Source organism: Harmonia axyridis, chromosome 2 (assembly GCF_914767665.1).
Source record: "Harmonia axyridis chromosome 2, icHarAxyr1.1, whole genome shotgun sequence".
Classification (NCBI taxonomy): Eukaryota; Metazoa; Arthropoda; class Insecta; order Coleoptera; family Coccinellidae; genus Harmonia; species Harmonia axyridis.
In genome coordinates this window covers 22700397-22712996 of record NC_059502.1, presented here as the reverse complement: position 1 = coordinate 22712996, position 12600 = coordinate 22700397, and the positions used below count along the sequence as shown (strand labels likewise).

Below are 12600 nucleotides of genomic sequence, written 5' to 3'. Positions count from 1 at the left end.
TCGAAAATGAAATTGTTACCTGACATTAGCATGAAGTGTGGGTTTAATTATATTCGTCAAGTGTTGAAGCTGTACGCGAATAGTTCGAAATGTGACGTTCCTTTGGCCAATTATCTGAAGTATTGAATTGAAAATGTGGTCCATGCCACCACGAATCAGCACCTTCAAGATCGGTAGGATTGATCCCTCTAGAAATAATATCAGCAGGATTTTCCTTTGAAGGTACATGATTCCAGTTGTTGGTGTTAGATAGACCTTGATTTTGATATTCAGCGATGTATTCGGAATATTGGGCTTTGAGTGGGTTTTTATCGAGTTTTCTTTCAATCGCGTGGAATCTGTTAATTGCTGTTTCTGCAGGGTCACTTAATTTGACATTATTTTCTTTTGAATGTAAACTAACTGTGAATCTTCCGGTATTGTCTCTTGTGAAGGTTTCAGAGAAATGAGATTCACACTTAGCTTCTTCTTTGGTACTGAATTGTTGACCTGCAGAGTTTTCCTCGATCTGCCAAAAATCTTGAAACTGTATATCCTTTGAAGTAGATAGAAAAGAAGAGTTCGTGGAAGCAGGTGGAAGGATGGACAAAGGTCCGGATATTATCCAGCCTAGCTTTGTTTCCTGAAGTATGGGTAGCCCTTTACCCAATTTGATTTGTCCACAAGAAAGTAGATCAAAGAATATGCCAGCACCTAGGAGCATGTCAATATCAGAAGGTATATGAAATGTTGGGTCGGCAAGACAGATATTGCCTGGAAATTTGAAATGGCTTAGAGGTATTTTCTGTTGAGGTGTAAGGCCGGTGATTTTATCAATTACGAGATAAGGCAATTTGAAAGTGTAATTGTTACATATAGATTGGGTTTGGATTGTGGCTCGTTTGGAAATGTTTATGAGATTTTGACTCAAACCGGAAATCGGTATATTTACAGAGGTATAGCCTAGATTCAGCTTATCGAATAATTTTTTGGTAATAAAGTTCGATTGCGAGCCACTGTCGAGTAAAGCTCGGCATTTGATTGTTTTTCCGTCTCTGTCTAAAATATTGAGAATTGCAGTGGAGAGAATTGTGTAAGTACAGTGACTTACTTGAGATGCCACTGAATGAGTATGCAAATTTTCGGAAATATTCTCCGTGTTCAAATTAGACTCTTGATGAGTATGAGACTGATTGCTGGATGGTTGATTATGGATTCGAGTTTTGCTGGTATCATTCGAGTTATCATGAAGTAGAGTGTGATGTTTTTTCCGGCAAAACCGACAGGAATATTTTGATCGGCAGGAATAATTTGAATGTCCAGGTCTTAAACAATTCGAGCACAACCTATGACGTTTAATCTCAGCGAATCTTTTTTCTATAGGAATATCTAGAAATTCTTTACATGAATAAATAAAATGAGATTGATTGCATAATGGGCATAGATTAATTTTGGTAGATAGATGAGAGTAAGAACGAATTTCTCTAGATTTCTTGTTTGATATATTATTTGGGTCAGATGTATAGGCTTTGGTGTCCAAAGATTCTAAGAGAGAACAGCGTTGAGCGAGAAATGATAAGAAATTTTCAATATTTGGGGTATTATTGTCATTAATGAAGATTTCCCATTCCTTTCTGGTTGACGAATCTAATTTGGAGTTGAGTAGAAATATTAATATGGTATGCCATTCATCAACATTTTCACCTAAGCTTTTCAAGGATCTAAAATGTTTCTGGAATTCATCTAAGAATTTTCTCAAGAGCGAGTGTGATTCTCTAGGAATATTCGGTAAATCAAAAATTGCCTTCATGTGCGAATTAATAATAGCTTTCCTATTTTGATAGCGTTCCCGAAGTAAGTCCCAAGCGATTTTGTAGTTGGCCTCGGTAGCATTCAATGAAGCAATTATTTGAGCAGCTTCACCCTTGAGAGAACTTTGTAGATAGAAAAACCTTTGAATATCGGTGAGCATTTTATTTTGATTGATTAATGCATCAAAGGTTTCTTGAAATTGAGTCCACTTGTCATAACTACCGTTAAATTCGATCAATTTAATGTCAGGTAGCTTTACATTTGTCATTGGATGATTTGATACGACACTGGCGGTCGATGTTACGGGCTTAGACAATTTCATTTTAGCTTGAGAAACAACGGAAAAATATTTTGTTTCGAATTCATCCCGTTCTAAATCATGTACGTCTACATCGTCGGGCTCTAGGCACTCAATTTCTGTTTGTATTATATTGAATTCGGATAAAAGCGATGTAATAGCATTCAAGCGAGTTTCTAAATCAAATGTTGATTCTTGAGTCAATGGATTAGTGGATATTTTCTTCAGATATTTATCGAATCTTGTGATTGAACCTTTTATACCGGCTCTGCGAGAAGTAAGCATTCTTTTATTATCGATTTCAGTCATATTATCGAGTAAAAATATTCGGTAAAATCTGAAGAGTGAATTTATTATATGTAATAATTGAAATGGACTAACGAATGATTGAAAGTTTATTAATTAATGAAACAGTAATACTCTAAACTCGTTATGAATGAGGGATAAATTATGGGTTAATTTGAGAAATGGGTAATGTAAAATGGAAAGGACTGACCTTTGATTTCCTGTGCTGCTAAACTGCAACAGCGGTGGCGTCTTCGTATCGTAAGTGCACTTGAGATGGGACCCTAGCGAAGCGTTGATTTTGTCGTTCACAAAATGGTTTGTTGGATTTAAAATATAATCCGGGTTCGAAGGACCATGAATTGGGGTGTGGTTGTTTTGAAACACAAATTCTAATTTTATGAATAGGTGTTTATTGATGCACAGATCACATACAAGTTGCACCAGCCTGACGCTTTTATATTGGGATGGAATTGAGTATATTGTATTAATTGGGTTTGTTTCGTTAGACTGTGTGTGGGTGGTTCGAGATTATTGTAGAAAACTGTCTCTTCGCATGGGGTGTTTTGTTGCCTGGGGTCGAACCTTCTCAAGTGGTAGGTACCTATTTCAGCGATATATTCGATGCGATGTTGCCAATCGCACAGTACTGAACAATAAGGCATCTCATTTTCTCCTGGTCTGGTTCTTGTTCACATCATTGAAATTTCATTCATTCTTCGGAAGACATGGTGAAAAAACAAGAATTTAATAAGTAATATGATGTTTTTAATCTTTAGTTCCACATGGCACCGTTTTCTTCGAGCGAATGGATTGAATTATGCTTTATTGTCATTATGTCTTCTGATAGAAGCTAGAAAATCAGAAATTTTCTTGCAAAAATCTCAACGTTATTAACGTTGGGTTGAAGCCTTTATTTATTATTTTTTTTTAATTTCAGACAATTTTGGGAAAAATATGCAAATGATACATTAAATAAATGTAGAATTCAAAAAGTAATCTAATTATGATAAAAAACTGGGTGTTACATTGAAAAAGGAAAGTTTCCGGTGAAGTCGAACGAATCTGAAGTTTTTTCCTAGATTTCATCTCTCTCCCAAAATTTCTCAAGAGGGAATACCACCACGTGACTGCTCAGTTCAAAACGTAATTATAGATTCTTCCTCTTACAATCACCAATTTTTATGGGATTTTACATAATTTCTAAACAACTCTGAACAATAATCTAGATTGTAGAATGACAATATTTTCAATTCGCGAATGAAAAAAAAATGTTGGTAACTTTTCGTTTTTCACAAAAGAATTGATGTTCACTGTACGAAGCACTGATACGTTTTTAAAATATCCGTGAAAAAAACCTACAAAAATCGTCAAAAAAGAGGAAAACTCTAATTTTGTGAAAAAATCGACCGTCGTACAGATCGACTATATTATTTTTGATTTTAGAATAGAATATTTAATTTCAAATTTGATATATCGATCCAATAACAAAATATAAATTTTGACTTTTCAATATTCTTTTCTAAAATTAAAAATAATATAGTCGATCAATTGGCGCCCAACGTGGGGCGCACCACTTTTCAGGATGAGGGAAACAATCTCAAACGTTCCTGTGATTTACCGCCTTTTTCTGCATACAATAATTCGAAATACGTTTCTACGTCTTCATTTTTGATATTAGAAAACGGTTTTTTCAGCCTTTGACAAAACTTTTTCTATTATAATTTCATGTGAAATTTATAGAAAAATAAATGTCTCTCCTGAAAGTTATATCATACATATACATATTCATTCTTCAATGAAAAATTAATCTTGAAAAAAATAATGAATAATAGTGAAACTCTCATATAAACCGATGGTATCTAGCATAAAATAAGGCGTACTAATTTTTCAACTGATCGCTGAAACGGTATAAACATAAACCCCTCTTAAAAAAAAAACAAAGAAATATCTAAAGCGATCTCCCCACGACGAGATCTCAACTCTCGATTTCCACACGACACGTCGCGCAGTGTATCGAATCGCTAGCTACCGTGTTACGGCGGAGCGTTGTAGCCGTTGAGGAAGGTTATGTGAAGGCAGCCGTCCTGGACGCGATAACCTTCGCCTTGGACGCGGAGACCCGGCCGCCCGGTCTCGCGTAAAACGTAGGGATATGCGTGTAGTAAGAGAGAACCGGCCGAGTTTCTCGAGACCGCGTCGGATAGAACGACAACGTTCGGAGAGAAGTTACAGCGGGTTTTCTGCCGCGACCTTCGTTTTACTACAACGTGCCGTGCTAGTCGACTCCTCCTGCCCGTAATAAGCTGCTGAGCCTCTGAATTATGGTCATTATCCGCGCTTTCAATCGCCCAAGATGTAAGATACGTTTTGTTAGGTCTGCCGGGAGTGGTGGAAGAACTTTTTACTCCGTTCTGTGATTCCTCAAAAATTCAAGAAACTTGGTGTCGGCAGCTTTTGGGAGTCCGTCATTGATGCACCTATTGGACACCAGAGAACTGTTGTATGTATTCAATGAATGTCATCGTTGTAGATTATGTTATCTAGACGAGGAAGTTCTGATCAAACGATTTTCTAAAATTCTATATGAATTTTTGACTAATTATTTGTAACGGGTGTTTTTTAGCTGCATTAAAAGTTTCAATGGTTGTTGTCTATGATTTGACATTTGAGAATGTCTAACTGTCAAACTTGACATTTGTGTTCAGTAAGGTTTGACGATTCATCATTTCATCATTCTTTTGCTCTTTGACTCTTCCTGTCCGTAATAAGCCTCTGAGCCTCTGAATTATGGTCATTATCCGCGCTTTCAAGATGTAAGATACGTTTTGTTAGGTCTGCTGGGAGTGGTAGAAGAACCTTTTACTCCGTTCTCTGATTCCTCTAAAATTCAAGAAGCTTGGTGTAGGAAACTTTTGGGAGTCCGTCATTGATGCACCTATTGGACACAAGAGAACTATTGTATGGATTCAATGAGATGAGATTTATTATGATGTCATCGTTGTAGATTATTTTATCTAGACGAGGAAGTTCTGATCATACGATCCTTCTAAACTTCTGTACGAGTCTTTGAGTAATTATATTTATAACGGGTGTTTTTTAGCTGCATGCAAAGTTTCGATGTCTGTTGGCTTTGGTTTGACATTTGGGAATGTCGAACTGTCAAACTTGACAGTTGTGTTCAGTAAGGTTTGACGATTCATCATGAATATTATTGGACACCTCCTGCCCGTAATAAGCCACTGAGCCTCTGAATTATGGTCATTATCTCCGCTTTCAATCGCCCAAGATGTAAGATACGTTTTGTTAGGTCTGCCGGGAGTGATGGAAGAACCTCTTACTTCATTCTGTGATTCCTCAAAAATTCAAGAAACTTGGTATCGGGAGCTGTTGGGAGTCCGTCATTGATGCACCGATTGGAGACCAGAGAACTGTTGTATGTATTCAATGATATGAGATTTATTATGATGTCATCGTTGTAGATTATTTTATCTAGACGAGGAAGTTTATAACGGGTGTTTTTTAGCTGCATGAAAAGTTTCGATGGTTGTTCTCTATAGTTTGACAGTTGAGAATGTCAAACTGTGTTGACATTTATGTTCAGTAAGGTTTGACGATTCATCATGAATCTTTTTCTCTTGTACAGTAAAAGGTAATTTTGGTTCCTTGTTCCATTGTACTTACATTAATGAATATATAATAATTTTAGAACTCTCATAAATGAATATACTGAAAGAAACACATGTTGGTAGATAAGTTGATGTATCTAAAAAAGTAGAGCTGATAGAGAAAAAATCTATCAATCAATTTAACGATCGTTATCTTTAATATAAATCTTATTTCAAGTTGAATCTCTAAAAATTTTTTTGATTTCAAAACGTTTGAAAAAAAATAACATATTTTATTTGGAGGAGAAGTGAGGAGAATTATCCGCTGAACTTATGCCATGAAATATGAAACTTCTCCTTATGAAATAATATACTATTTTCTCTAACTGAACCCAACTAGTTACATTTCCGCCCTATTTTCAATTTGAGAAGTTTAATTTCCATATCTGTTTTCGATTTATTATTATGAGGGAGAGGATTTATTGTTGTACAGTTTATATTTGCTCAATTAGTATCATATGAATAAACCATGGAGTAAATTAATGTGCTGTGGCATATATTTGTCTATAGATATCCGAATTATACAATCCCACATATTGTGTTATTAATATTCATGCTTGTGTCTGTAAATAACTATGTACTTTCAAAGAAAACTCTAACATGAATTATATGAAGTTGTGTCATAAGTGTTCATTATTTGAATTATTCGCTGTTTTGGTTATTGCAGTAACATTGATTATGTATGATAGATCGATATGTTGCATATGTATACCTAATAGCGTGTAACATGGATTACTATACCATAGAACAACGCTACCAGTTGAATTCTTGAACAATAGGAGTGAATGCAGATTTCGCATGAAAAGGTGTTTTCAACTGGACGACGCCACTGGTCATACAGCTCTCGAATCTCTCGTATTATCATATGAATTAGTGATAAGAATTAACTGCCATGATCTCGTGATTCAAATCTTTGTAGTAGGGTTGTTGGAAGTTTCAGATTTAGCCTGATTAATAAATAATCCCGACGAAGAATTGGAAATCGTTGAATTTTCCAAAGTAGCAATTGGTATCCATGAAATTTATATAGGAAGAAATATACAGAACAGAATAAATTTTCCACCCTTTCATTCCAATAACAACCGAACGAATAACAATAAATGCAATTGAAAGCATGTATAATTAACGATATATTCATATTCCTTTGCCAAGAATGTTCTGATGATAAATACTATTATAGTCCGAAACAAGTATGTTCCTATTCGTGAATCTATTGCCTCAAATATCGAAGATAAATTTTATATATTTTACACTTGAAGGGATCGATAAAATGAGATATGTATCTGAAATATAGCTATTCTATTTGAAAATGTGTTGTGATTTTCTGTTCTGATTTGGAATGAAAAAATGGAAGTTTCTGTTTAATAGGCGACAGGGTGTTTCCAAATTGTTGCTAAAAATTTTATGTCAGAATAAAATTGAATTTTCAAATGATTGAAATAACAATTTCAGTAAAGAGAAGAAATCAATGTACAAAAATGTTAGAATATTACTTCATCCGAACTTGTTTCGAGAGAGACAACCAACCATACACTTGAAGTTTTACTTCAACGTCGTAGGTGGCGCTGCGAGTCTGCACGTGGCGCGGCCATCGAGGGCCATCGAGAGAGAAAACAAATATAGATCTTCGATGATCGAGGGCAAACGTCAGTGACATAACCTGTGTGTTTTAGTCCTTCTGTCACGTCTTGCGTTCAGACAGCTGAACTTGGCTGGGCCCCCTTTCTGAGTTGAACTCCCTTGCGTTCAGACAGCTGAACTGGGTTGAGCCCCATCTGGGTTGGGCTCCCTTGCGTTCAGACAGCTGAACTGGGTCGAGTTCCTTTCTGGGTTAGGGCCCCCTTTCGTTCAGCCTTCTAGAACTTGCTTAGAGAAAAAGTGAGACTTACGAGAGTGTTTTGAGAATAAACGATTAAAACCATTATCTGTGTATTAGTGAATACTCTGTATTTCAAAACCCCAAAAATCCAAAAGGTTATGGAACCAGCAAGCTTCAAACTGCGCGACGAGGTAAACAATTATTCTGAAAATCTCACACGAGAAAAATATTGAGGTAAGTTGAAATTTCAACTTAATTAACGAGGTTAGAGGAGATATTTTATTGAGTTCAGTGAATGGAAATGATTTATTTCATATTCATTGCTGAAATAGAGAATTCCTGTTATACAGTATATGTATATTGTATTTGGAAATAATGTGTTTACCTATCTATTAGAGTTAAATCATGTTCACAACCTAGGAAGTTGATTTCAAGTGTAGAGATCTTGCAAATCTGATTCTTAACGGTTATTGAACGTTGATGTTTAAAGAAATGAGATATTTTACTATACACAGGTTTTGATAGAGTTAAATCATGTTCACAACCTAGGAAGTTGATTTCAAGTGTAGAGACCTTGCAAATCTGATTCTTAACGGTTATTGAACGTTGATGTTAAGAGAAATGACATATTTTACTATACACATGTCATATAGATTTTGATTATGCAGATGTAGAGATTCTGCATACTCGTTGTATCAAATTGACTTAGATGTTCATGAATTCAGAGATTTCACATTCATCATTTGAGAAAATTATATTATGTGAATTTAGAGTTTTTCAGAGTCATAATTTGAGAGATCTACATACATCATTCGAGAGGTATCGATGAGAAAATTTCAGAGACTTTGCTAACATACTTTCTGTTTTAGATTGGATAATTTTAGAAAATTTACATACCACACCTAGAGAATTGGAGCATGTAGATTTAAAGATTCTACATACATTGCTTGGAGCATGTAAAATTGGATGTTTCATATTCCATAAACATAATCCAGAGATTGAGATATTTTGAGAGTATATATATTGATGAAAAATTTGGGGAATTATTTATTTCACTAAACTACAAAAACTGCAGTATGGTAAGATTAGTGATAATCAATATTTCAGGGCTTCTTTCGTACAATGCTTGCTGTGCTGTGTTGTTCGTTTGTAAGCTAGGGATATTATAGGATTCAAGTATTCATCCCGTATAATGTACAAATGGCCATACCTAACTCAACAGGTTTTCATTGCAGTGCGTGATACCGCTTTGTAGTAAGGTGTATATATACGTGGTGGTGATGCTCGAAAACTTTAATAGCCATGTTTCGAATTGTATCAGATTGTTGTGCATCTGAGGCAATTCAGAAGCACGAAACAAAATTTTATATCTTATACCTGGTAGTAAATGTACTAAGAGAGCATATAATGCACAAAAATCTTAAAATACATAATATAAATATTTTGTTTCATAAATCCTGAAATAGATGGCAGCCAAAGGAAATCAAGGAAAACCGTTGGTGGATTATCATAGCGATTCCACCATTTCCGTAAGTGCAGAAGATATAGGTTTCATGCATTACGAGGAAAGAGAGAATTGTCAAAACCAATGTAAGTTTTTCATGCAATTAATAATTGCCCATTTCCTTGATCTTAGCTGACTAGAAAAGTATCAACGAGTGATACGTAGATGAGAGATGCTAGAGAAATTTTAGAGTCATTACACAAAACCCCCTTTTGAGAAATTAGAGATCTGAGAGAGGAGAAATTGTCGACAATGGAGAGAGTACAATAGAGAGAGTAGAGAAGAGAATTTTAGAGTATGAGAAAACCCAGGTATATATAAATTAATCCATGTTAGGTAATTAGAGTTATGAAAATATTTTTGAGGTTGAATTTTAGAGATTTTGGAGTACGAGAAAAACCCAGCTATATTTAAAATTTATTCATGTCACAGAGGTCATTAGAGATATGAGAATATTTTTGAGGTTAAATTTTAGAATTTGAGAAAACCCAGGTATTCAAAAATTAATTCATTTTACAGAGGTGATTATAGTTAAGAGAATAATTTCTGGGGTTAAATTCTAGAGCTTAGAAAACCCAGGTATTTAAAATTAATCCATGTTACAGAACAGAATTCAAATTTAAGATCTGGATGGACAGTCTATGATCAGAGCTTTTTGACAAATGATTTGTTGGACGTCATAGAGCCAAGTACGAGTAACCAAACTTTTTCGGAGGCCAACAAATCCAAGAGAAGTAATTAAGTATGAGACATTACCATAAACAGAATTGAGAAGAACTATTGAAAGAAAAATTTTGAATATCCGAGACCCTGTTGAAGTAAGTAGAGGTTTGAGGTTCTCCAGGAAGTGCAAGTCAAATGCGACACACACTTCAGGTAAGAGCATGTGAGGTGTGATTGAGCTAACTGCTCAAAAGATAAGATCTGCACTTTATCAGGCTGTATTACCAGTCATATCCAAGTTACGAGATGCAGATCTGACCAGGAGACAGACCCCAAACCAAGAAGGTAATTTAGACGAGATCAAGACCTTCATCAGAGAGAGAGAGAGACCAGAGAGATTGGAGGTTGAGAAGAGGTCTGAAATTGAAGAGGAGATTCCAAAAGTTCAACGGGTACATAAATTAAAATGCTTCCATTGTAACAAAGAAAGACACTGGTCAACTGATTGAAATTTGAGGCAACAGAGTAAGTAAGTGATTCTGCTTCGGTTGTGGGACAATCAAGTAAGAGGATTGCATTAACAATGGTGGCACGAACGAAACGTTAAATTTAAAGGATCGAGTAGAGGTAGATTGAACAAGCCAAGTTTCAACACTAAGAGACGAAGCCATGTAAACCAGAGGAGAATGAGAGAGAGTAAGAGATTCAAAAAAAAAAAAAAGAGGGTCGCTCCAAGGCAAGAAGGGTTGGAAGTATAGAGCATAGAAAAACTAAAACAGGTAAACTTGATGCAATCATTAACATCTTTGCAGATTCTGTAGCAACAGACCATATCGTAAATGATTGTCTGACTTGAGAAACTTTGAGAGATGTCAAAATATGAGTATAGAGAGCGAATAAAACGAGATAGCAGTCATTGTAATCGATAGTAAGGGTGAGTTAATCTTATATTTAGATTCTAGAAATGAGAATACTAAGAAATTGCAAAACGTATTTGCAGAGAAAGAGATTTCTGAGAATTTACTTCCCTTACGTAAACTCGCAGACTCTGGGTTCAATATTTACTTAGATGTCCAAGTCCTAAGAGTTTACAATAAGATTAATAATGAATTTGTTTTAGAGAACAGGTCCTAAGAGTTTATAATGAGGTTAATAATGAAATTGTTTTAGAGGACAATTCCAAATCCTAAGTGTTTACAATAAGATTAATCATGAGATTGTTTTAGAGAGTCGAGCAACGATAAGCGAAGGAGATGAGATGAGCTTGCAATCGCAGACACATTCCAATAACGAGTTATTAGGTTCGGAGGGAGAACCAGAATCTGCGATTGGGAGGGAGAAGTAATATAATCTCATCGTTTCAACTAAAGACAAAGTTCACAAGTTTCAACTGACAAAACAGATGAAACACAATCTGAGCAACAAGAAAAATTGGGATTGCAGTCATATCAGTAGAGAGGTAATTTAGATCAATAACTTGGAATCACTCCAAAACTTAGAACGTGAAGTATGTATCATATCGACAATGGAGAAATTACACTTTAAAGAGACAGAATGAGAGCTGAGAAACAACCAGTTGACACACACTGACACGATGGGACTTATTAAACCACCATCTCATCCAGGTCAGTAAAGATTCATTAATGTCTATATAGAAGACTATTGGAGACTTGCTAAAGCATATCCATTAAAACAGAAGATGAGTTGGCTGAAGCATTAAAGAAATTCTTAATATCAACAAGAAACTTGTTGGAGAAAAATGAGAAGGTATATTATATCAGGTCAGATCAAGGTACAGATTTACCGAAAGGAAATTCCCAGAAGTACTGAGTAGAGAAAATATAGAGAATGAGAAAGCGGAGAGGTTTAACTTGACGATCCAAAAGAAGGTTCGTACATACATTTTTGATTCCAGACTACCTAAGAGTATGTGGGAGATTGGTGTTGATGCATTTATAGATGTGTACAACAGAACACACAAGTCTATCAGATATCAAACACCATTGACAAAGTTTGCACCAAATGCAAAATGCCACTTTGATCAAATTGAGAGATGTGGACGTATTGGATGTATTTGTAAGTATTATTATGTATTGCGATGTTCGCATACATTAAGATTCCAAAACCCAGCTTGAAATTTGGAGAATCCTGAAAGCTGTCCCAGTGAGTTATACCGTGGATACTTGACGTTGCATTCAAGCTCGAAAAAATCCTTTGAATCTCAACATGTGAGATTTAACAAGAAACTTGCCTACAAAGACGTTTATAGAAATAAACAACTTGATGACAATAGAGAAAAATTAGAGACCCAGGAAAATATAATTGACTGGGATTGGATGAAAAACTCGAAAGAGCCAAAATAAGGGAACTGCCGATAAAAAGGCCAGTACCTTGCTACACTTAGAGAAAACTGTAGAGGACGTAAGCTATGCAAGGTTTTTAATTATTCAGAGAATAGTATTTTAGAAAGTGGGCTGAACGACCTCGGTCGATTGCCTTTGGATAACTAGTTATCAATAAAGATCAACTATTAATATTATTATTTTAGGTAAATATGAGAAAACCGATAAAG

The 12600-nt window shown here is 35.3% G+C and overlaps 2 protein-coding genes across 5 annotated transcripts in view; one reads left to right on the top strand and one right to left on the bottom strand.

The window, feature by feature from the left end:
- LOC123673863 (rho GTPase-activating protein gacJ) overlaps window positions 1-12600 on the top strand; it is a 143055-nt gene that overhangs the window by 84705 nt on the left and 45750 nt on the right. Inside the window, exon 1 of one of the 4 annotated variants that reach the window (XM_045608585.1) lies at window positions 4560-4877. The exons of 2 other annotated variants lie outside the window; for them this stretch is intronic. The gene's annotated coding sequence lies outside the window, so the exon portion shown is untranslated. Of the gene's footprint in view, window positions 1-4559; window positions 4878-5697; window positions 5811-12600 lie in introns of those variants that run through there. One more of the 4 variants, XM_045608586.1, reaches the window with a different exon arrangement.
- Window positions 44-2398, bottom strand: LOC123672244. Its single transcript, XM_045606273.1, has one exon. It carries the CDS (start codon window positions 2396-2398, stop codon window positions 44-46), a length of 2355 nt encoding a protein of 784 aa, XP_045462229.1.